This window comes from Meles meles, chromosome 2 (assembly GCF_922984935.1).
Source record: "Meles meles chromosome 2, mMelMel3.1 paternal haplotype, whole genome shotgun sequence".
Taxonomy (NCBI): domain Eukaryota; kingdom Metazoa; phylum Chordata; class Mammalia; order Carnivora; family Mustelidae; genus Meles; species Meles meles.
The window spans coordinates 186,048,795-186,073,487 of NC_060067.1; the positions used below are offsets into that span (position 1 = coordinate 186,048,795).

Consider the following 24,693-nt stretch of genomic DNA (forward strand, 5'->3'; position numbering starts at 1 on the left):
GAATCTCAAGCAGATTTAGCACAAAGCCCAACCTGAGGCTTGCTTGGTCCCACCCATGAGATCATGACCCAAGCCGAAATCAAGAGTTGGACACTCAGTTGACTGAGCGATCCAGGTGCCTCTAAAATGATTCTTACAAAAAGTAAAATAAAATATTCTTATATTCTTACATGAATGAAAAAAATTAAAGGAAGAAAAATTGTTTATGACAGAAATTATGTAAAATTCACATTTCAGTACCCATAGATAAGGTGTTATTGGAACACAGCTGCTTGTTCACATATTGTTTATGGTTGCTTTCATGCAAAAATGACAGAAATAAATGGTCTGCAATATTTATCATCAAGCCCTTTCCAATTAAGTTTTCTGACCCCAGCTCACTACAATGTTTCATCTGACCTCTTGTTATCTCTAGCCATTAAAGTCAGGGAAGCTACCTATTTAACAGTTGACATTTTGGGGAGATGAGGTCTAATCTGAAGTAGGTCAAATATCTCAAATAATATTATATATCCAAATCCACCCTTTTTTACTATTAATTATATAAAATGTGGATAATAATAAAGTAGGGACCTTCCAATAGCAAACCTATTCACTAAAGCTTTAAACAAATGTTTATTGCTTATGATGGAAATTCATTAAACCATCATTTCTGAATGGCAACTGTGCCCTAAACACCGTTAGGCTCTGACAGTGGAGTACTTTTAAAGAGCAATAGGATGTTTAATTGAAAGAAGTGGTTAGTAGATCTAAGAAAAAGTCAGGGAAGTCAACCATAGGATTCCTAGAGTCAAATACATGAATTCTAAGAGGTTTTGTTTCATCAAGTTAAAAAAAAAATCCATGATTTATTAATTAAATAGTGCCAAAATGATTACTTAAGTGCTCCAAGACATGCCCAATCATACAACTAAAGAGAAAAGTAATGTGAATTTTATATCTGTAAAGGTCTACGAAGACAAAATCAAAGAGATACTGAACTGACCTCTAATTTTTCATCCTAAAAAGTTTTTTCTGAAGTAAGTACAAGTAACAATAAAAAGACTATAGTTTTACCAGCTGGCTATCAAAATCATTTTCTGGATTAGCATAATCATTAAGAATATTATTGATTTAGCTATAAATATATAGAATGATTGACCTGACTCAACCAACTAGTCTTTTACACTATCTGAGTCAAAAATTTTATATGGAAGACTATCATATTAAAAAATAACAACACTGAGGAAAAAAATATGTTAACACTGAGAAACAGAGAAAGAAATGACTATGACTGATAGCATCTATCAATAATCTAATAGTGCTCAACATTACATTTAGATAGGCCTTAAGAACGTATTCTAATCTGGAGCTATGAATCAAGGAGCCATCACTTTACAACTATCATCTAGTAGTTAATATTAGTTTCTAGCCCTAAAGTGAACTTAAGGATAGATATCAAATCAAGGCAAGAGACATTTTATAGGTCAGGTCTTATCCTTCATTCTGATCAAAACAATGAATTATTCCTGTTATCAGGATTAGTGGCAGATGTATGCTTGAGACACCTGGTAAAGTATCAGTTTAATATTCTCAATGCTAACACGCCAAACAATAACAAGCATCCTTCCTAACTGTGTTTGCAAATTACATATAATTAGATATAATCATATAAGTAACATTTCAGAAAAAATGGATTAGGTTCACAATCAAATACCTTTGTTTTTCTGCTCCAACAGAAGAACTGCTTTCAAAAGGTTTTGGAAAAGCCATATATTCTGTTTTCCCTGAAGAATTCTGGGCTAATGGCTGCTGCTGTTCAGTGGGTGTAGAAACATTCTGAGAAAAATCTCCAAAATTAGAAGGAAATAAAGGGCTGAAATTCATACCTAATAAATAAAAGAAATGGGTAAGACAACAATAAAAGGAGTACCTAAAGGCCTTAATACAAAATTAAAAGACAGGTTTAATTAAATGTGCCACTCAAATCCACCAAAACAAGTAACTGTTAAAATAAACTAATATTCATTTGTTCAATCACTGTTTACAGTTCAGCCCACTAACTTTTTGGCATTGATGACTGAACAAAGTAACAGGTAAATGCCTACAAGTGTCTGGTACCCAGTAAGCTAATGAATGTCAAGTACTATTACTTCTAACTTTTTAGCTCTGAAGGGATGAGGATTATTTATTTACTTTTTATTTTGTTTAATGCTCAAACAACACTATGACATAGGTATTAAATTAATTTTACCAGGAAGAAAACTGGCTCAAAGATTAAACAGCTAGTAAATGGAAGAGGAGGTCAGATCTCAGATCTGCACAACTCCAAAGCTTATATTCTTTCCACTCTACTTTAACCGGGAAACTAGAATAGAACTAAGTTCTTACCACACAGTGCCATATGAGATATATTTGTGAGGGGCTACTAACAACTTCGAGGGGGAAAAGGGGTGAGAAAAGGCTTCACAATATTAGTTTGTGAAGAATGAATAGTCTTTGCCCAGGGCTGCCACAGGCATGAGGCATATTAGTGTAAAGGAACTTCCTGAGCTATTTTTAATATTATCTGTTACCTAGAAAGCCACGCAAAAAAATTTCCTGCCAATATTCATCAGTGCTCAAGAACTAAAACGCTTGTTAAATGTGTTAATGCTATTATTTTTATAATCCTGCTAAGAAAATACACTGCCATTTTTATTGATTTATATTCACAAAGCTCTCCAGCCCTTCCAACCCTTTTTTCTCCTCCTATATTCCCTGGCAAACACCTTCATTTCCACTTCCTTCATGACTCACTTCATCTAACTGATCACTTAATTTATTCTACCTCTAGAAAGTCTTTTGATTTACTCCTAGTTCTGTACCCCTCCTGCCAATGCCTTAAATCAAGCTGTCCTCTCTCTGGTGTTACTACAACAGCCTTCGGTTTCCTGTTCACCATAGGATACTCTTGGCTCCTCTCTGCAACACTATTACTAATGTGATACTCCTAAAACAGAAATCACATGCTATCCCCCTGCTCAAAATCATTCAGTGACCCCTCTGGAAGGCAAAAGAAAGTCTAAGCTCCTTTGAATTGCACAGAAAGTCTCTGCTGCTCTCCAGCCATATCAATTACTCTTCCCCTGCTAAGGCCATGGACACTAGCCATACTTAACGACTGCTAAATTCTCTATGTGATACACTGTTTCACTGCTTTGTAACTCTCAGCAGATCCACTGATTAGGAAGTCCTTTCTCCTCCAATATCCCTGGAAATAAATTTTGTTCATTCTTTAAATAACATGCTTTCCGGAGAGAATGGGGGGAGAGACCTGCTGATAATTTCTTGCCCTAAGGAAAGGCAACTCCCCTCATTTGTACCACTGCCACCATCCCCATGGCACTGCACTGAGCACCTACTGACATGCTTAGCTTCCTCACTAGATTCTAAATGACTTTAAGCGTTCATTTTACTCATCTGAATCCCAGTCATTTATATGGTATCTGAGACATAACAGGTGCAGAAAAAATTAAAGCCAAAGCTAAATAAAATTAAATTTAAGCCTAAGCTAAACCTTAATCTATAACGTATCCTCCCTAACCACACAACGCCTGATGTGCAGCGGCCACAGGATAGGTTAATTCCCTTTTTTCCTTAATAAATAGTTGCTAAATTAATTCAAAGGTGTAAGACTAAGCAACCTCTCATAAGTAGTTGATTTAATTTCATTAGCAACTATTGGAAGCTTAAGTTTTCACCACAAAGAATCAATGTAGAAAAGTTCATTAACTTTCTTTGCATATACCTCCTACCATTCCAGAAGAGACAAATTAAACCCCATGCAATAGACAAAGAATATTCTTTTTTTTTTTTTTTTTTTTTTTTTTTTTTTTTTTTTTTTTTTTTTTTTTTTTTAAGATTTTATTTATTTATTTGACAGAGAGAGATCACAAGTAGGCAGAGAGGCAGGCAGAGAGAGAGGAGGAAGCAGGCTCCCCGCAGAGCAGAGAGCCCGATGCGGGACTCGATCCCAGAACCCTGAGATCATGACCTGAGCCGAAGGCAGCGGCTTAATCCACTGAGCCACCCAGGCGCCCCAAGCCACGCAAAAAAATTTCCTGCCAATATTCATCAGTGCTCAAGAACTAAAACGCTTGTTAAATGTGTTAATGCTATTATTTTTATAATCCTGCTAAGAAAATACACTGCCATTTTTATTGATTTATATTCACAAAGCTCTCCAGCCCTTCCAACCCTTTTTTCTCCTCCTATATTCCCTGGCAAACACCTTCATTTCCACTTCCTTCATGACTCACTTCATCTAACTGATCACTTAATTTATTCTACCTCTAGAAAGTCTTTTGATTTACTCCTAGTTCTGTACCCCTCCTGCCAATGCCTTAAATCAAGCTGTCCTCTCTCTGGTGTTACTACAACAGCCTTCGGTTTCCTGTTCACCATAGGATACTCTTGGCTCCTCTCTGCAACACTATTACTAATGTGATACTCCTAAAACAGAAATCACATGCTATCCCCCTGCTCAAAATCATTCAGTGACCCCTCTGGAAGGCAAAAGAAAGTCTAAGCTCCTTTGAATTGCACAGAAAGTCTCTGCTGCTCTCCAGCCATATCAATTACTCTTCCCCTGCTAAGGCCATGGACACTAGCCATACTTAACGACTGCTAAATTCTCTATGTGATACACTGTTTCACTGCTTTGTAACTCTCAGCAGATCCACTGATTAGGAAGTCCTTTCTCCTCCAATATCCCTGGAAATAAATTTTGTTCATTCTTTAAATAACATGCTTTCCGGAGAGAATGGGGGGAGAGACCTGCTGATAATTTCTTGCCCTAAGGAAAGGCAACTCCCCTCATTTGTACCACTGCCACCATCCCCATGGCACTGCACTGAGCACCTACTGACATGCTTAGCTTCCTCACTAGATTCTAAATGACTTTAAGCGTTCATTTTACTCATCTGAATCCCAGTCATTTATATGGTATCTGAGACATAACAGGTGCAGAAAAAATTAAAGCCAAAGCTAAATAAAATTAAATTTAAGCCTAAGCTAAACCTTAATCTATAACGTATCCTCCCTAACCACACAACGCCTGATGTGCAGCGGCCACAGGATAGGTTAATTCCCTTTTTTCCTTAATAAATAGTTGCTAAATTAATTCAAAGGTGTAAGACTAAGCAACCTCTCATAAGTAGTTGATTTAATTTCATTAGCAACTATTGGAAGCTTAAGTTTTCACCACAAAGAATCAATGTAGAAAAGTTCATTAACTTTCTTTGCATATACCTCCTACCATTCCAGAAGAGACAAATTAAACCCCATGCAATAGACAAAGAATATTCTTTTTTTTTTTTTTTTTTTTTTTTTTTTTTTTTTTTTTTTTTTTTTTTTTTTTTTTTTTTTTTTAAGATTTTATTTATTTATTTGACAGAGAGAGATCACAAGTAGGCAGAGAGGCAGGCAGAGAGAGAGGAGGAAGCAGGCTCCCCGCAGAGCAGAGAGCCCGATGCGGGACTCGATCCCAGAACCCTGAGATCATGACCTGAGCCGAAGGCAGCGGCTTAATCCACTGAGCCACCCAGGCGCCCCAAGCCACGCAAAAAAATTTCCTGCCAATATTCATCAGTGCTCAAGAACTAAAACGCTTGTTAAATGTGTTAATGCTATTATTTTTATAATCCTGCTAAGAAAATACACTGCCATTTTTATTGATTTATATTCACAAAGCTCTCCAGCCCTTCCAACCCTTTTTTCTCCTCCTATATTCCCTGGCAAACACCTTCATTTCCACTTCCTTCATGACTCACTTCATCTAACTGATCACTTAATTTATTCTACCTCTAGAAAGTCTTTTGATTTACTCCTAGTTCTGTACCCCTCCTGCCAATGCCTTAAATCAAGCTGTCCTCTCTCTGGTGTTACTACAACAGCCTTCGGTTTCCTGTTCACCATAGGATACTCTTGGCTCCTCTCTGCAACACTATTACTAATGTGATACTCCTAAAACAGAAATCACATGCTATCCCCCTGCTCAAAATCATTCAGTGACCCCTCTGGAAGGCAAAAGAAAGTCTAAGCTCCTTTGAATTGCACAGAAAGTCTCTGCTGCTCTCCAGCCATATCAATTACTCTTCCCCTGCTAAGGCCATGGACACTAGCCATACTTAACGACTGCTAAATTCTCTATGTGATACACTGTTTCACTGCTTTGTAACTCTCAGCAGATCCACTGATTAGGAAGTCCTTTCTCCTCCAATATCCCTGGAAATAAATTTTGTTCATTCTTTAAATAACATGCTTTCCGGAGAGAATGGGGGGAGAGACCTGCTGATAATTTCTTGCCCTAAGGAAAGGCAACTCCCCTCATTTGTACCACTGCCACCATCCCCATGGCACTGCACTGAGCACCTACTGACATGCTTAGCTTCCTCACTAGATTCTAAATGACTTTAAGCGTTCATTTTACTCATCTGAATCCCAGTCATTTATATGGTATCTGAGACATAACAGGTGCAGAAAAAATTAAAGCCAAAGCTAAATAAAATTAAATTTAAGCCTAAGCTAAACCTTAATCTATAACGTATCCTCCCTAACCACACAACGCCTGATGTGCAGCGGCCACAGGATAGGTTAATTCCCTTTTTTCCTTAATAAATAGTTGCTAAATTAATTCAAAGGTGTAAGACTAAGCAACCTCTCATAAGTAGTTGATTTAATTTCATTAGCAACTATTGGAAGCTTAAGTTTTCACCACAAAGAATCAATGTAGAAAAGTTCATTAACTTTCTTTGCATATACCTCCTACCATTCCAGAAGAGACAAATTAAACCCCATGCAATAGACAAAGAATATTCTCAAGCACTTTGCATTTATTTATTTTCTCATAAGTTTTTAGTCACTTACCTGGTGCAAATGATGAAATATTAGTAAATCCAGGTAGGTTAAACAGATTTACAGGCTGTGATGGAAAGCTGAAAGGACAAAATAAACTGGGAGAAGAAGGGTGTGATGCACTGCTGCCTCTTTCCTTGCTTCCAGGTTTTTCTGGGTGCTGATTTTGTTGGCGCATAAGTTCATTTAGCATTTGTTTCAACCTACAAATATTTAAGAAGTTAGTAACTTACAAATCAGTTATATTACCGTCTGTTTACAATACCTTCATAAAAAAGTACATGTAAAAAGTGATTCAAGAGCATGCAAAAGAGATGGACTGTTTTAATATTTACAACAACAAACATCTGCTTGTCCTGCAGGCTTACTTCAATAACTTGGCCTTTGAACAAGAACCGCACTTACCACTTTGACCAGATAAAAAGCATAACTATAAGAAACTCATATATTTTTGTTATTAACTTTACCAAGATATAATTTACATACCATACAGATCACCTGATATAAGTGTGAAGTTGAACACTGAAAAAAAAAATTGTTTTTAAAGATTTTATTTATTTATTTGACAGAGAGAGAGGTCACAAGTAGGCAGAGAGAGAGGGAAGCAGGCTCCCTGCTGAGCAGAGAGCCTGATGCGGGGCTCGATCCCAGGACCCTGAGATCATGACCTGAGCCGAAGGCAGAGGCTTAACCCACTGAGCCACCCAGGCGCCCCGAACACTGAAAATTTTTAAAAACTAAAGAGTACAGTATTAAAAGTGAAACTTCAGACAAATCATTGTTAGTAAAATTTTTGGGTATAGAGAATGTTTGAATATTCAATTCTGCTGATGTTCTTTCCCCCCAGAAGATAACTATAAAACACATGCTCAGTTTTAGCATTTACTACACAGTTTTACTGCTCCTGAGAAACACATTACCTTTGCACATTATTCTGTTGCCATGTTAGCTGAGTATAGCACTGGTTCAACTGGTGCATGATAAGGTGTACCTGGGGGGATGCAACATTGCTCGGCATCACACTGTAAGGACCCGTGAGAAGAGTTTGTAGCAGACAGGATAGCGTCTATGGAAAGACAAATTGTTTTAATAGTTATTGATGACTTGAGAAAAATGTGCATGCTTCAGAAACAAGATATAAAAAATGCACTTTCATAGTAAACTTTACCTGCTGGTCTTGCATCAAAGTCTGACAAATACTGACACTGAAATCAAGTTGTTTCTTTAGCTGATTAATTTGTTCTTGCCATTGTTCTTTCTCCTCTACATAAGAGAGTTCTGACACCCAACGAAGGTTTTCCTGACGCTGCATGCTGATATTCTGCTGTCTTGTCTTAGCTAAAGGACGATAATTTCCATCTGCTGAAAAAGGGCGATTGTTCTTCCACCTAACACAGATTTAAAGAGCTAGGTCATCAAATGTAATTATTTGGTTTTTTAAATCTGGCACTAAATCCTGATACCACGGTTCATAGACCAACATTTTCTTAAGATCAAAGTTTAAGTTTAAAGGACTTCAAAAGTATGGAAATGAGGGGGAGGTGGTGAGGGAAAGGGAATTCCAGATTTCTAGCCTTGTGAATTACCATTTTTTTCCCCACTCTTTTTTAATGTTTTACACAGACAAATCCATGTAATTCTGTATTCTACAAAATGAAAATATTTTATTATATCACAAGCATTTTTCCATTCTTCATGCTTTAAACTTAGCCACATGACATTTCATCAAGTGGAACTACTTAACCATCTTCCACTCACGAAACATTTTTCACCATTAGAAATAACAATGTAATGAATATTACGTTGCTAGGTCTTTTTCAGTATCTATGATTTTCAGTTTTGCTTAACTCCCCAAAAAAGCCAAGATCAAAGCTTATGAATCTTGATCCAGTCTAGCTGGGATCTATCTTGACAAAACTCTTATGATACAATAAAAAATGTATTTGGTCTTTGTCCCAAATGCCCAGCATGGAGCTCCCCAAACTCCTGGCATCTCCTGAGACTTAGACGTGTCTTTAGTTATTCACAATGGACCCCCTTGAACCATAGCTAAGTTTATGCTAATGACTCTTAGAGGCCCTAGATAGCCTCATGGACAGGGACTGGTCACTAAAAAAAACCAACCAAGTGTTTAGAGGGTTGGAACTTTCAGCCCCACTGCCAACTTCAAGAGGAGGAGGGTCTGGAGTGCGTTTAATGTCAATGGCCAATGATTTAATCAGTTGTGCCTAGGGAATGAAACTTCAAAAACTCCTTATCAAGCTGGTTAGGAGAGCTTCTGGGTTGGTGAACACACTGAAGTGCTGGGAGAATGGCGCACTCAGAACATGAAAGCTCTGTGCCCCTTCCCCGACTCATCCCTTGTCCTATGCATCTCTTCCACTTGGCTGTTGCTGAGTTGCATCCTTCATAATAGGCAAGTGTTCATGAGTTGTTCCAGCAAATTATGAAAGCTGGAGGGCTTGTGGGAACCCCCAAATTTTTAGCAAAGTCAAACAGAAGTGTGAGTACATGGAGACTTGGACTTGCTACTGACATCTGGAGTGAGGGCAATCTTGTGGGACTGAGCCCTTCACTTGTCGCATCTGCCCTAATTCAGTAGTGTCGGAATTGAATTAAATTATGACACCCAGTTGGTTCAAAGAATTAGAGAAGTGCTTAGTGTCACAAAGACCTGAGACCTCAGGAACCAAACAAAAAGTTGGAACAGTGAAACTAACCTATTCTTAGTTTCTTTTACGTTGTAAGAGTTATGATTCGCACTGTTAGGAGGATACACAGAAAAGTTATCATTGGAACTGGCATCTTGCTCTTCTTCTTCCTCCTCTTCATCCGTCCGAACAACTCCTTCAGAAAGATAACCATCTTCATCTCCTTCCTCATCCAGTGCACACTGAGTAGAACCGCCCCAAGTTGCCATTGTTCTAGAGATTAAGAGATAAAAAATAAGAGATCATTCTGGCAATTGGCTAAATACTTTACCAACTACTGTGCCAGACACTGTACCATGTACATATGTATGCATGTGAAACATGTTTTATTTATAAAATTTCACTGAATTACAGTACCAAGATAGATGGGTGGTACTCTCTCCACTGCTCATATATGAAATATGTTTATTCTGCCTTCCACAAAACAATTTTTCAAATAAAAAATTGTATCCCCTAGAAGTTTTTCCCTAAACTAAACCCCCTCAATTTTTAACTTTACCTTGAGCGACAGTTTTCTAGAGCAGAGCTGTCCAAAAGAACTTTCTGCAGTAGTAGTAATGATCTATACGCATGTATCCAATCAGTAACCACTAGGTACACATGGCTAACGAGCACTTAGAATGTGGCTGGTGTGACTGAGAAAATGAGTTATTAATTTTATTTAAGTACGTACAGGCAGGTAATATATAATGGCTGCCACATTGGAAAGCATAATTCTAGAGCCATGGTTCCCAAACCTAGATGCTTATTACGAAAAATATCCAAAGAACTTTTCCAAAACTCAGATGTGTGGTACTCCAAACAGAAAAAAAATACTACAGATATAATTTGATAAATAAAATACATCTGGGACTTCAAAACAGAACAAGTTCTTCTATGAGGAACAGAAGTATGGTGCAATGCTCCAGGAATGCCATCTGAGGATATCAAAAGGTAAAGTCACAATAAATCTGAATTTCAAGATGTTAGCTCTGAAAACTCCCATACAGACAATTAACCAACCTTACAGATGGCCAATTTTTTGGAAATATTCTAAAAACAGAAATTTCAAAATGTAAATCCTAAAAACGATGTTTTAAAGCAATTACTTTATCTTTTAATTTTTTTTAATTTTTTTATTTTTGAGAGAGCACAAACATGCAAGGAAGGTGTGGGGGTGGGAAGAGCAAAGGGAGAGGGACAGAGAAAATCTTAGGCAGGCTCCATGCTCAGTGTGAAGCCCAATGCGGGGCTCAATTTTACAACCCTGAGATCACTACCTTAGCTGAAATCAAGAGTTGGATGCTTTATCAACTGAGCTAACCAGGCACCCCAAAAGTGAATTTCCTAATCCTTAGAGAATTTACAAATATGAGATTCCTCATTTAAGTAAAAATGTTATTTTTGGCCTGATAGGGAAGCACTACAAAGTAACTGTTTTATAAAACTTAACTAAGAACATAAGGCTTATACACTCAAAGAAAATCTGTATCACCATCTGATCAAGTACCTTGAGAAGTCAGAAGAGAAAATAGCTGGATTTAGTTAAATTGAACCACAAAGGTGATGCCTGAACAGCAGCCTCAGTGAAAGAGCAGATTTGAGCTGAGAGGGGAAATGAAGCTGCCCACCCTACATGCCTTTGGTAGGTGATGTTAAAAAAAAAAAAAAAAAAAAAAAAGATTTAAAAAACTCTCTTACTTTTCTGTTCTACTCTGCTGAGGTGTACATAGGTTCTCAGATCCATCACTTCTCAATGACACGGCCATAGGAGATGTAGTTTCAGCTAGACCTTGCCTCCTCTGATGTTCCGCCATGAGCGCCTCAAGCTGCTTTCGCCTCTGTCGTAGCTCTTCCCTTAACATCTCATGTCTTCGCATTTCTGACCACAGCTATCATTTTAAATGTCAGAGTTGAGTTAGTAAAAATATACGGATTTGTTTTAGCCTTAAAGAATAAAATACAAAGACTTCTATTCTCACTCTACTCTTGTTACACGAAGATATTCTATGCTTAAAACAGTATTTTCTCAGTAAGAAAAAATTAGGCATGAATTTTTCACGAAAGTAGTGGCCAAATGCACTTCATCGACTATTTAAAGATATAATGTTTTCTACAAATCACATATAAACAAAAGGCCAAAGAACAGATCTTGCTAACTGAAATGATTACTGTTCGCTGCAATTATTCCTTAAATACAATTCTGCCAAATATTTGCTAGTAATTTTGAAATTATTTTGAAAAGATCCCAACTTAATAACTTTTTTGAAAAAATTATTTCCTCCCAGCTAAAAAGCACAAAACATGCTGCATTTAAAAATATGTTTCACAGGTATTCAGTTTTCCTTCTTTAAGACGTGACATAAGACTCGGAACAACAAGTACAACATACAATACCTCATTATCTACTACTGAAGAATCTTCAGGCTCAAAACCAGATTTTCTTGTACTGGTTTCATTTCCATTAACAGTTGGGGTTGAAGTAACAGCTGGGATATATTTTTTTGTGGGACAATTACCCGCACTAGTGGCTGACAGCTAAAAAAGTATTAGTAAAAACCATTATGAGGAATTAAAGCAATTACGTTAATTTCATAAAAGCAGTTATTTTACCATTTCTCTGGAGCTCTAGTACCATATTGAATTAGTTATTATCAGACCTCAATTGCCATCATGATCCAAAGAAAGCCTGATTTAAGAAAACAAAGATGAAAATACAGGGTGAAGTGGATGAGTAGCAGCCAAGCCTCAGGAACAACAGAGACAAGAGGGATAAAATGCTATAGTGGACAATTTCATATACTCAAACCCAACTCTTGTATCTATTCCTCTGGACATTAGACTAGGGAGAAGGGAAAAGGATTAGATAAAATGGAAAAGGCTGGAAGTCTAGGACAACAAAAAAATGTTACAGAGAATTATCATGGATGTGTTTCCCTTTCTTTGAAAACAAAACCTGAGGAATAAAGGTAACCAAACATTTTAAGAAAAATCTCAAAAAGAATTGGTGTTCACTTCCTGTATTAACTATACTCCTACTCCTGATTACCTGAAATGTTCAAATATTACTCATTCTTTGTTCAGTCTCAAAGAGTACTACTTAATAAGCAAACTACAAATATTTTAATTCATTTCTTTAGGTAATTCATGATGGTTTAAGAGCTTTATTATGTAATTTTAGGCCAATAAAAGATGGAAATACAAAGCTGAAATCAGAGTATTTTAAGTTTTTTTAAAAATTTATTTGACAGATCACAAGTAGGTAGAGAGGCAGGTGGGGGGGGTGGCTGAGCAGAGATCCCGACACTGGGCTTGATCCCAGGACCCCGGGATCATGACCCAAGCTAAAGGCAGAGGCCCTAACCCACTGAGCCACCCAGGAGCCCCTGAATCAGAATATTTTAATAGTTACAAATACTCATGTTCTGAATCTAAAGTAGCCCAACAAGTGAAAAATAGAAGTAATCAGAGTCAAATCCTATGTGCTGTCTTTCATAGTATAAACTCACATCCCTAACCCCTTTCATTAGTTCATTAGTTTTATTAATCATAATACTGATATAAATGTGTCACCTCAGTACTAGAAAAGGCAAGGGTACTTTCCAATGACATTACATTTTAAACATCTTTTTTCATATAAATGTAAAGAAGGAACGTTCCTAGTTACCTGTAAGTCAGGACATGCCTTCTGCAATGCTTGAATTTTCTCTTGAATCTCAATCAGTTTCTTTCTTTCTTCCTGCAATTGTCTGAGTTCTCTCTGTTGCTGCTGTAGTTTAGCCTCATAAAATTTCTCTCTATAATTAAATTGACATTACATTTACAGATTCCAATCAATCTGATGATAGCATTAAGCATGACCTAATACAGAACCTAGTCAAATAAGTACCTTCTCTATAATAAGCACTAAATTTTTATTTAATGAAGCCCATGAGTTTAACATACCGTGCCTTCTCATTTATTCCGGCATCTTTCTGTGTTTTATTGGCATTTCCTCTAGTGTTATTTGCATTTTGTTTGTTGTCTTCTTCTGCTGGGTAGAAATCATCCAAATTTGAAGTATTGGTAGAGATAACTCCGTGATCTGCTGCATCATCATCCTAAAAAGCATCATTAAATTAAAATAATCTTGAAATCTAAAGACATTATCCAATTCATACCTTAAATACCACTGTTCAATAAAATTTACATAACGTAAAAATTATGTACAGTTTTTTTTTTTTAATTTATTTATTTGACAGAGAGAGAGAGAGCACAAGTAGTCAGAGAGGCAGGCAGAGAGAGAGGAGGAAGCAGGCTCCCCACTGAGCAGAGAGCCCGATGCGGGGCTCGATCCCAGGACCCTGAGATCATGACCTGAGCCGAAGGCAGAGGCTTTAACCCACTGAGCCACCCAGGTGCCCCCATAACATAAAAATTAAAGTAGTACATTAAGTACATGATTTTTAGAGAATACTAAAGTGCATCCCCTACCAATGACATAAAATGAAGTGCTAAAACAACAAAAAAGTACATTTATAATCCGAGCTGCCAATTACCCACTAATGACTAGCATTAAGTTGCCTTTTCTTATCTTGACCAGACACTGAGCTATCAAAGAATAGCTTCCTAGAGAATACAAAAAAGATTAAAAACATACCATCAGATATGGGAACCCTTGACACTAGATAATTTTTCTTAGAATTTAACTTTTTAAAAATATTTTATTTATTTGAAAGAGAGAGAAAGAAAACACATGAGTGGGGGAAGAGTGGAGGGAGAGGGAAAGAATCTCAGGCAGACTCTGCACCAAGCAGAGCCCAACACAGAGCTTGATCTCACAACCCTGAGATCACAACCTGAGCCGAAACCGAGTCAGATGCTTAACTAACTGAGCCACCCAGGTGTCCCTTAAACTGTAACTTTTATCTTAATGATTTCAAATAATTGACGTCCAGTCCACTGTCACTTGCTTATGATTTTCTATTCTTTCACTTTGGTCTTTAGTTTGCCAAACCAGTGCCAATGGCTCATAATACAAAAACAAATGAGAGTATCTTACATCTGTAATGACTACTGGAAAAACAACAAAGTTCTCAGCTTCCTAAAGATAGGTCCACACCTTCTGTTAAAAATCAATGCACTTACTAAGGTGGGAGGAGGGAAGGTTGTTGGAATGAACTGCTGCATTTTTTAAAAAACATTTAACTCTATATAACTTTATATTTACTCATGCTTTCTCTGAGAACCGCAAATGAAATTTTAACTTTTGGCAATATCATTCTAATAAAACCTTAAAAAGTTAGAGCTGACTCAATTACAAAACTGGGTAGGCAATTTTAAGTTGGTAGATGGGTGTTATTTGGTATTCTTATTCATTTAAAAACTGGCCTAATTCATTCCTATAAAGGATAAGAAGATAGAAAAGAAACTGAGTTGGGATTCAAGAATAGAGAAGCTGCATTCTGAAGACTTTTCACATAATAAAAAGTGGAAAAATTAAAGTACAAGAAAAAAAATGCAAAACAAATCTGCCTTATGTTTCAGAAAGCAGTGAGAAGGTACCTGAACAAGTGAATACCAACGATAACACTAAAAGAAAGTGACTCAAGAATTACTGTTTTAACAGTCTTTTGAAAAAAATCAAGCAATATTTACCTGTACCATAGCAACAAGATCTTGTAACTGTCTCAGTTTCTGTTTTGCAGCCATAAGTCTATTGATCTTCTGTTCAAATTCAGCATCTTCTGGAGCCTCATCAACCAGACTGCTCCTATGACTAGTTAATGAAGCCCCACTGACTCCCTCATCTTCTGCTTCATCCTCTTCTTCCTCATCATCTTCACCTTGTGCACCATGAATCCCCTGTTCTCCTTCTCTATTATAGTGACAATCTGCTAAAAGCATGTATGAAATCAGTAATTTAATAAATTTAAGAAGAATACTAATGAAAGAAAATCCATTTCAAAAAAACAATATGGCAAAATTATCCATCAATACTCAATCATACCTAAAGATGGAGGCATGTTCAGAGCCCTTATGTTGGCAGTAGATCTGTTGTTAATTTCACAATTAGAATTAACTGATCTCCCCTCTCTATTATTAGAAACACACTGTGCATTAGAATTACTATTTACTTCGTTCCAAGTTGCAGCTACTTGTGGATTTCTAAAAGAAAGAAAAAAGCCTGAAGTTATTTAAAGTAAAACAAAACAAAACCTAAAAATTAAAACTAAAATCAAAGTTTTTAGAACAGCTGATAAAATAATTCCAAACTATGAACATCACCGGCTATTTCTCTATTTAAAGTTCCTACTGTGAACAATTGACTCTTGATTTTCAAAAACTTCTGCTATTTGGAAATTTAAGGAAAACATCCAAAAAATCCAAGTTATATCTAAAAACAAAGAGGCAGGAAAATGTTAAGTTAGATACTTCTTATGATTTACTTGCATTTGATCTAACAAAGAGCAAATTTACTGAACTACTGTACTCAGTGCTTCTCCGTTTGTTTTTCTTTACAAGCCAACTTACGTTTACACTGGCCAAAATAGTAGACTTAAGCAGACTTATGGGAGAAATGCTTCAATAAAAAGTGAGCATTCTATTGAGGTTTTCCTGCTCCATAATAGAAGCATTCAATTAGGAGGAACATGTTAGAAAAACAAACTTCAAGTTCTTACCGAATGTTAGTAACAGGTTCAGAGTTTTCATGTTCAGAATCATAATCTGACTCTTCAGTTTCTTCATCTTTTGTGTTTTCATTAACAGCATCTGTCATCATATCTGATGTTTGTTCATAATAATGGACTAATTCTCTTAGTTCATTCAATCTCTTTCGAACTTCATTTAACTTCCTGATAAACAAAAAGATGTATATACAATATTCATTTCAGCAAAATAAAGCATGCAGTATTTCCATATAAAAGCAGCCAGCAAAGACAAAATTCAGACCTAATGCAATATCCAGGGGGTGTGACTATAAAGCAATGAATTCAATTTCAAGAATAGCTTACTCAATATCTCATCACCCAATTTTCTTGTATCCTTCCTACTACGGACAAAAAGTATTAAGAAAAAAAAAGTTTCAAGTGCTCATTTGAAGCCAGCTTGGTTTCTTAATAGTGAAGCACTAAATATTCAACTTAAATACTACCTCTCAGGCAAATCAGTGATGCAGACATTATTAGGCATTTACAGAAGGTTCCTAATCTGTAACACATAGAGATCTATAAAGTGTATAATACATTTACCCAAAACATTAAGTTTGTTCAGTTTCTATTAAGTGCCAGAAATTATGCCAATGTTTTTTAATCTGTAAAATACCTTTATGAACAGGTATATCATTATCCCTATTTTGCAGATGAAGAAACAGAGGTAAAGTGAGAATAAGTTATTTGTCCATGGTCACACAGCCTTGTTAGATACAGTTTCCGGGCTTTGTGACTCTAGGGCCTGGGCTCTGAATTTAGAATCATTTGAATAGAAAAATCTTCTAATGCAATCCCAGCTATTTCTAATCCTTTAGCTGGAAAATAAGAATGAATTAGCTTACAAAAGTTACCTGTATTATAATGTCACATTTCTGTTGGACAACTCAAAGAATGCAGATAGAACACACATATACTTCTTCTACACATACACTTCTCATACACATATTCTTAGAAGAATACGGTATGATATGTTACATGATATGATAAAGAATATTTATATTACGTAAATTCTGTTTTTCCAGAATTTTCAACAAAGAAAAAAACCTGTAATTTATCCCCATTATTCAATTCTATTCTATGTAAGCAATGTTTGTAAAAATATTTTACTGGAGTTTTTCAGTTGGATTCAGATGTCCTTCATTTTCACTCTCATTCTGAGAAACTAGAGAAGCAGCAGGATAAGGAACAGATGACGTGAAGCTATTGGATTCTCCATTGACAACTGGTGCTAAGCCTAAAGGTGCAGAGGGAGCTGAAGGTGTACTTCTCTGATCCACAGTTCTCTGTGGAGAGGATGAAGAAGGCACAACTACAAAACAAAACAAAGACCAGCTACTATAAATAAACAAATATGGCCTCAAACAACACTTACTCAGTTTGCTTACATAAAAATAAAAAGTAAAAATCAGTAACATCTTAAATTCTGCAGCTTTAAATTTCAGAAACTTAAGTATCCAATAGCCAGGCTGCTTATTCAACAAACGGACTTAAAACAGAAAGAAAAAAATAAGGAAAAATAAGGCTGAAATTGACAAGAACTATTATATTCTATCTTAAAAAGTAACCACTTCTCTGATAAACCCAATTCTAGGTTAAGTTAAACGGCAAAATGTGGGGCACCTGGGTGGCTTGGTTGGTTAAGTCGCTAACTTTGCTAACTCATGTCATGATCCCAGGATCCTGTGATTAAGCCCCACAACGGTCTCCCTGCTCACTGGGGAGTCTGCTTCTCCTTCTCCCCCTGCCTGCTGCTCCCCCTGCTTGTGCTCTGTCAAATAAATAAATAAAATCTTTAAAAAACAAAAACAAAAAACAAAACACAACAAAAACTCAGGGCGAATATATATGATGTTCAGTACACCATCAACAATGCTTTACAACCATAGGGGATTAAGCCCCAAAGAGTGTTTCAAATCCACAGCTCAGAGTAATTTTATCTGGCCTCCCAGATGGAATTTTCCTTGTTCCAAAAGATATAAAACAAATTTAAAATGACTGTAGTACGTTCATACCATGAAATATAACTCAACAATAAAATTTTCTAATTAGATGATGGCTTATCTTCTATAGTCTTAAACTGTATGTTAACTACTTTTCTGTCCACATGGATCAGACAAAGATACCTTATGCCTTCAAGGGCAATGAATGAAGATTAAGAATCTTTGCACTTCTCCATCTCCATCACTTTAAAACTACTGTCATTTATCTCTTTCTCACAGGGACAACCTCATTATTTGTTGTTCACATTATGAATTGCTACAACTGGTTTCCAGCAGTCTCTCTGCTCTATTCCTTGACTGTTCTACCTTTTGCCGCTGCTTTCACACTATTTCCCAGTATGAAAAAAAATCTTTTCTTAGAGTCATCAGTAGGCAGAGTGCTACTTTATCATGTATATAAAACTGACCATGGGTCAGTACAACTCTCGAATTTTAAGTTTTTCTTAGCTGTGTCCATCTAAGTAAAATAAGCATGGTGGGGGGAGCATCTGGGTGGCTCAGCTGGTTAAGCGTTTGCCTTCAACTCAGGTCATGACACCAGGGTCCTGGGATCGAGCCCCGCATTGGGCTCCCTGCTCAGTGGGTGGCCTGCTTCTCCTCCTTCCTCTTCCCCCGATTGCGCTCTCACTCGCTTTCTAATAAGTAAATAAAATCTTAAAAAAAAAAAAAAAAAGCATCGGGACTAGATTACACTCTAGAAAGACTAACAGAGGTCTTGGGAAAAGAAAGGAGAATGTTTCAGTAGGAAATATTAAGGTTTATTGTGGGGGGAACAGCAGAGAAAAAGAGATGGGTAAAGAATAAGGAACAGGGACTCCAGAGATGCTTTTTCTATCCCTTGTCTTTTTTTTTTTTTTTTTTTTTTTTTTAGAATTTATTTTTATTTATTTGACAGAGAGAGAGAGATCACAAGTAGGCAGAGAGGCAGGCAGAGAGAGAGGGAGAAGCAGGCTCCCTGCCGAGCAGAGAGCCCAATGTGGGGCTCAATCCCAGGACCCTGAGACCATGACCCGAGCTGAAGGCAGAGGCTTAACCACTGAGCCACCCAGGCGCCCCTCCCTTGTCTTTTTTTAATAAGACAACACCTGGGATGTTGAAAAATTATGACCAGCTGGGGTTGACCTTACTGATCAGTTTTCCATGCTAGAGCTCCTACTACAAGAGGCAAGGACAAGGCTTGAGAAGGTGTGAAGACAGCAAATGAGGACCAGTAACTGGATCTCAATCAGACAGAAGCCATAAAACATCTATGCTGAGAAAAGGTGGTTCCTAAAGTGTAACTAGTATGACTATGCTTTTCCTATTCCTCCTAAAATGACAATTTATTTCAAAAAAGTTATAAACTTTTCAGTTTATATAGTCTACAAGTTATAAACGGTATAAGTTACAAATTTTTTGCACTAAGCCATATGTACTATATGTCTTTCATGTCTTTTTTTAAATAAATACTTTCTAAATCTGATAGTTTTTCTTTTTTTTTAAAGATTTGATTTATTTATTTGACAGAGAGAGATCACAAGTAGGCAGAGAAGCAGGCGGGGGCAGGGGGAGCAGGTTCCCCGCTGAGCAGAAAGCCCAATGCAGGACTCGATCCCAGGACCCTGGGATCATGACCTGAGCTGAAGGCAGAGGCTTTAACCCACTGAGCCACCCAGGCATCCCTGTTTGATAGTTTTTCTTAAATCAAAGTACAAATTTGGATTAGTTTTCCTTTTAAGGGAAAATCTGAACATGCTAAAAAAAATCCAGTAATGTGTGTTGAAGTATCTAAGTTTACCTTCTCTTTTTCTTTCCCCTGAATTAAAATCTAACCAATTTTTCGAGTCCCAAGTTTATTCTTTCCCTTTACTGAATTACAGATCTCCCATCTATTTGGTTATCAACATATATTGCCTTGTTATTTAAAAACTTTCCCCATGTAAGTCCTATTTCCCCTCAAATATTGTAATTTTCTTGAGGGACTATGAGTTCATTCATTCACCAGATATTTACGAAGTTAAATTAACTATTGCATGCCAGCACATATACTCATGTGTCCCCTATCTAATATTGCTGAGCCGGCTTTACTTACATGATGAATTGTTCAGATGTTGATCTCGAAGTGTATGAAGTTCTCCAAGCAGTTTGTCCATTTTTTGTTTCTTTTCCTGTAATACTCTCATTTTGCTAAAAAGCTGTACTTTCTCATCAGGTAAGTGTTCTGAAACTGAAGGATTCCGGCTCTGAGAAACCTCCCTAGTTAATGAAAGACTTTCTGCTTGTCTTCTATTGTCTGGAACAGTTGGAGGCTAATTTAAAATAAAAAAAAAGAAGACGACCAAGGCAATGAAAGATTTGATTCTCATTTTAAAAACACATAAATATTCCTTATAAAAAGCAATAAATATTTGCCTACGTTGTGCTGGTGGGTAAGCATTTGCCGTCCCAATTCCCAAACTACCTATTTCCTGATGTACCATTGTAACATCTATATGGTTTTATGGATACACATTACTACACAGTGGTCTAGAATTCACTGGATTGAATTACTATCTGGATCTAAATTAAGGGCTAAAAATGTCATACCTTATATAAACTTTCAAAAATATCATTATCTCTCTTGCCATCTTTTTAGAATCATCATCATTAACTTCTTAATCAGTTTTCCCTAACACTTCTTTCCTATGGTTCTCTATTTTTCAAAAATCCACTACGGCTCAGGAAATCATAAAATGAATAAACACCACTGAGCTTAAACCTTAACATTCTGCCACATTTGCATCAATTCCTTTTTTTTTTTTTTTAAGAGAAATATAACACTACAGATATAACTAAAGCTCTATACATACCAACCCCCAATCTCATTACTCTCTCCAGAGATAAACACAATCTGGAATTAGGTGTCTACCATCATGTATGTTTCCATTATTATTGTACCTACGTAAGATATACATCCTTCATGAATTTTTAAACATCAACCAAGTGGTATCCTTCTTAAACTCGTGTTTTTCATTTCTTATAACTCTGGTTCATTTACTCTTACTGTAAGATTTCACTCTATGCATGTATCATAGTTTATTAATCCATTTTCCTGTTTATGGACATTTAGATTGCTTCTAAATTTTTGCTACTGACCAAACCTGCCACAAAAATTCTTATATATATCTCCTTGTGAACATATAAAGAATTTCTCTGAGATGGAACATTTGCTGGGTCACCACAAAAAATTGCTAGATATTGCTAAGTAATTCTACAACGTGGTAGACCATATTCATTTATTTTTACCTGGTCCGCAGAGAGAAGACATTAACTTTTCATACTAATTTCCAGTGAAGAGATTAGTATTTCACCCTTTCTTATTCAAGGCCCATAGACTGAAATTTTGCATTTAAATCATTACTTACAAAAGTTATCAAATTGTAATACTTAATAACTCTGAAATTAAACTTATGAACTTTCTCCAAAATTGTCAGTAAACTACTTAAGGACACAAATTCAAATATAACTTAAGCTTTAGAGGTTATGACCATAAAGAATCTTTGAGAGGAAAAAAGAGCATACTATCTACTAGCATACAAGGAGAAAGTTTCAATTATCACTGCATTCAACGCAGATTTTTCTCTAATTAAGTGTTTCTCCAAGAATAGTCCCCAGACTACGAGTAGCATAATCATACATGTATGATGTATGCATCATACATACTTTGGGAATGAGGGGATCCCAATGATCAGAAAACTAACCCCCCCCCTTTTTATTAAACAAAATGCCAGGTGATATTTATGCTACAATAAGTTTGGAAACAACTGGCTTAATTAATATGATTTTAAACTCAACTATACTAAAAAAATTAAATTACCTGAGAATCACGAAGCTGATTATGAAAACGCTGAATTAAATCATTCAATTCTTCATTTAGTTCAGAGGTGATACTAACTCCAGATAGGCTACCTGTAGTTTCTGTTACAACTGGAAAGAAAATTAATAACTATTCATTAAAACAAACAAATCAATACACCTTTCAATTTCTGAGAAGCTAAAAATAAACTTGGGGGTTAAAAAAAATCTTACCTAACATAATTTAAAACTAGTTAACCCTCAGATTTACCTCCCAAGCAATCATTTTAATAGAAATTTCTAACTAACCTGAAAACAAAGGGACAGAAAACTCTAGTACAGTGATTCATCTTTTTCTGTCCCATCATTTGAGGGGGGACACTGCTACACTCCAATTAAGAATAATGACTCAGGGGTGCCTGGGTGGCTCAGTGGGTTAAGCCTCTGCCTTCGGCTCAGGTCATGATCCCAGAGTCCTGGGATCGAGCCCCACATTGGGCCTCTCTGCCTACTTGTGATCTCTGTCAAATAAATAAATAAAATCTTTAAAAAAAAAAAAAAAAGAAGAAGAAGAATGACTCAATGGAACAGGGAGAGAACAGGTCTATCAGGTTGGGTTGGGGGAGTGGCAGGGAAAGTGGTTAATCTGAAAAAGCACAGTGATACTGACAGGTCTCAATCCCTACCTTCCCCCAGTAGAATCAGTGCTCTAATATAGGGATTGGCAAATTGTTTATAAAGATTCAGAGAGTACATTAGTCAGGCTTTGTGGAAATAGTTTTTACATCAACCACTCAACTCTGCCATTGCAGGAAAAAAGCAACCACAAATGATACATTAACAAACAGGCATGGATATGTTCCATAAAACTTTATTTTACACAGTGGGCCAAATCCAGCTGGCCACAGCTTGCCGACGCTGTCAGTAGAATAGATTATTTACTAAAGTAGTTGCCTGTGATAAAAGCATACTACAAGACCATTGCTTTTATCTTCCTATGGCACTATTCCTGAGGCAGTATTCTGAAGGTAATTCTGACAACAGGTTACTGCTCTACTATCCAACCACCCCATGCTTATTCTTTCCAGCTCTAAAAGAGACACTAGCTATAAACTGCTTCTGTTTTAAAGGAAAATACTACCTTTTTCAAAGAGAAATTAGAATTTCAGGGCTAAACAGAATCCCAAGTATCAGTGCAAACTCCATTTTGAAAAGAAATTACAGTGCAGATTACTAACACATAATGCCAGCTCAGTAAAGTACAACTCTTTACCATAACTATTATTTTGCCTCACTTACATACCAGAAGATTAAACATCATTCTAGTTTTTCATCAGAAATCTCATAAATATAAGAGAAAATGCTTTAAAATCACTAACCTAAAATTCTTTTTAAAATCATATAAAAAATACATTTAATCTTAAACCTTTGCTCATTCTACTCCTGGTGTCTGCCTCTTCATAATATACTTTAAAGAAAAAGAAAAAAGTTCATATTCAGGAAAAGACCTCTGACCTAGAATTCAAGAAATCTGATTTTACTAATACATCATGTAAGTATTGGCAAGTCACAAATTCTATGTTTGAGCTCCTTCCCTCCCACGTGAGATTAAGAGAAAAAACTCTGGTGACTAACCTACAATTTTGTGATAATCAAATGAGATGATGTAAACATTAAGTATCTGAAATATCACCACCACAGGCAAATCTCTGAAATCTAGAACTTGAAAAATACTTAAAATACTTAAGTCATTAGCCATTAACTAGTATGTCATTGTTTAAATATTTTGTTTAGTTCCAAATTATCTATTTCCTAAATATAAATGTAAAAGCTAATGAATTCTGGACTTTACAAGGGAAAAATGTGTTGAAAATGTATTATTACTATATATATATTACATATATAAAATATACAATTACATAATTATTACAAAAGAGTAAGTTACTTGCAGGTAATACAGTTCCATATGAAAACGCAAAATTAAATTATGTATAACAGTGATCAGAGGGCTAAGCCACTTGGCTAGGTGTGGACAGCAGCATAAATTCAGTAATAACAAGGTAACCTCTGTGAGGACCTAAAATAGCCCACAGAAAATAAATTACCATTAGACTAGTATAACAGACTAGAAAATATACCTTAGTTTTTACTGAGTTTTACTAGGTAACAAGTTGTTTTCAGCTTGAAAAATTGAGAAATTAAACAGGTTTTGACAGGTTTGAAGATGTTGAAACAAACTATAAAATTAAACTCCATACTAAAGAATTCAGTATAGGGCACCTGGGTGGCTCAGTGGGTTAAGCCGCTGCCTTCGGCTCAGGTCATGATCTCAGGGTCCTGGGATCGAGTCCTGCATCAGCCTCTCTGCTCAGCAGAGAGCCTGCTTCCCTCTCTCTCTCTCTCTCTTTCTCTGCCTGCCTCTCTGTCTACTTGTGATCTCTCTCTGTCAAATAAATAAATAAAATCTTAAAAAAAAAAAAAAAAAAAGAATTCAGTATCATTTCCACCTAAATAATATATGGCTAAGAAGGAAGAAGGAAAAATGAAAAAAATATTTCTGAGTCTCAGGAAGACTATATACAGAATATAAATACAGTTCAAAGGAACTAATATATACAACTG

At 36.2% G+C, this 24,693-nt stretch overlaps 1 protein-coding gene across 15 annotated transcripts in view; it reads right to left on the minus strand.

Annotated features, from left to right (window-relative positions):
* The window catches only part of PCM1 (pericentriolar material 1), an 86,768-nt gene that overhangs the window by 38,521 nt on the left and 23,554 nt on the right, over positions 1-24,693 (minus strand). For 9 of the 15 annotated variants that reach the window (XM_045988819.1, XM_045988810.1, XM_045988889.1 and 6 more), the window contains 15 exons: positions 22,094-22,203; positions 20,330-20,546; positions 17,366-17,567; positions 16,229-16,402; positions 15,556-15,713; positions 15,204-15,442; positions 13,512-13,666; positions 13,234-13,363; positions 11,964-12,104; positions 11,268-11,458; positions 9,597-9,800; positions 8,045-8,264; positions 7,797-7,942; positions 6,889-7,079; positions 1,697-1,868 (listed from right to left, as the gene is read on the minus strand). In XM_045988819.1, the coding sequence (XP_045844775.1) occupies positions 1,697-1,868; positions 6,889-7,079; positions 7,797-7,942; positions 8,045-8,264; positions 9,597-9,800; positions 11,268-11,458; positions 11,964-12,104; positions 13,234-13,363; positions 13,512-13,666; positions 15,204-15,442; positions 15,556-15,713; positions 16,229-16,402; positions 17,366-17,567; positions 20,330-20,546; positions 22,094-22,203 (2,650 nt within the window). The remainder of the gene's footprint in view (positions 1-1,696; positions 1,869-6,888; positions 7,080-7,796; positions 7,943-8,044; positions 8,265-9,596; positions 9,801-11,267; positions 11,459-11,963; positions 12,105-13,233; positions 13,364-13,511; positions 13,667-15,203; positions 15,443-15,555; positions 15,714-16,228; positions 16,403-17,365; positions 17,568-20,329; positions 20,547-22,093; positions 22,204-24,693) is intronic. The other 6 variants (XM_045988828.1, XM_045988859.1, XM_045988919.1 and 3 more) reach the window with 1 other exon arrangement.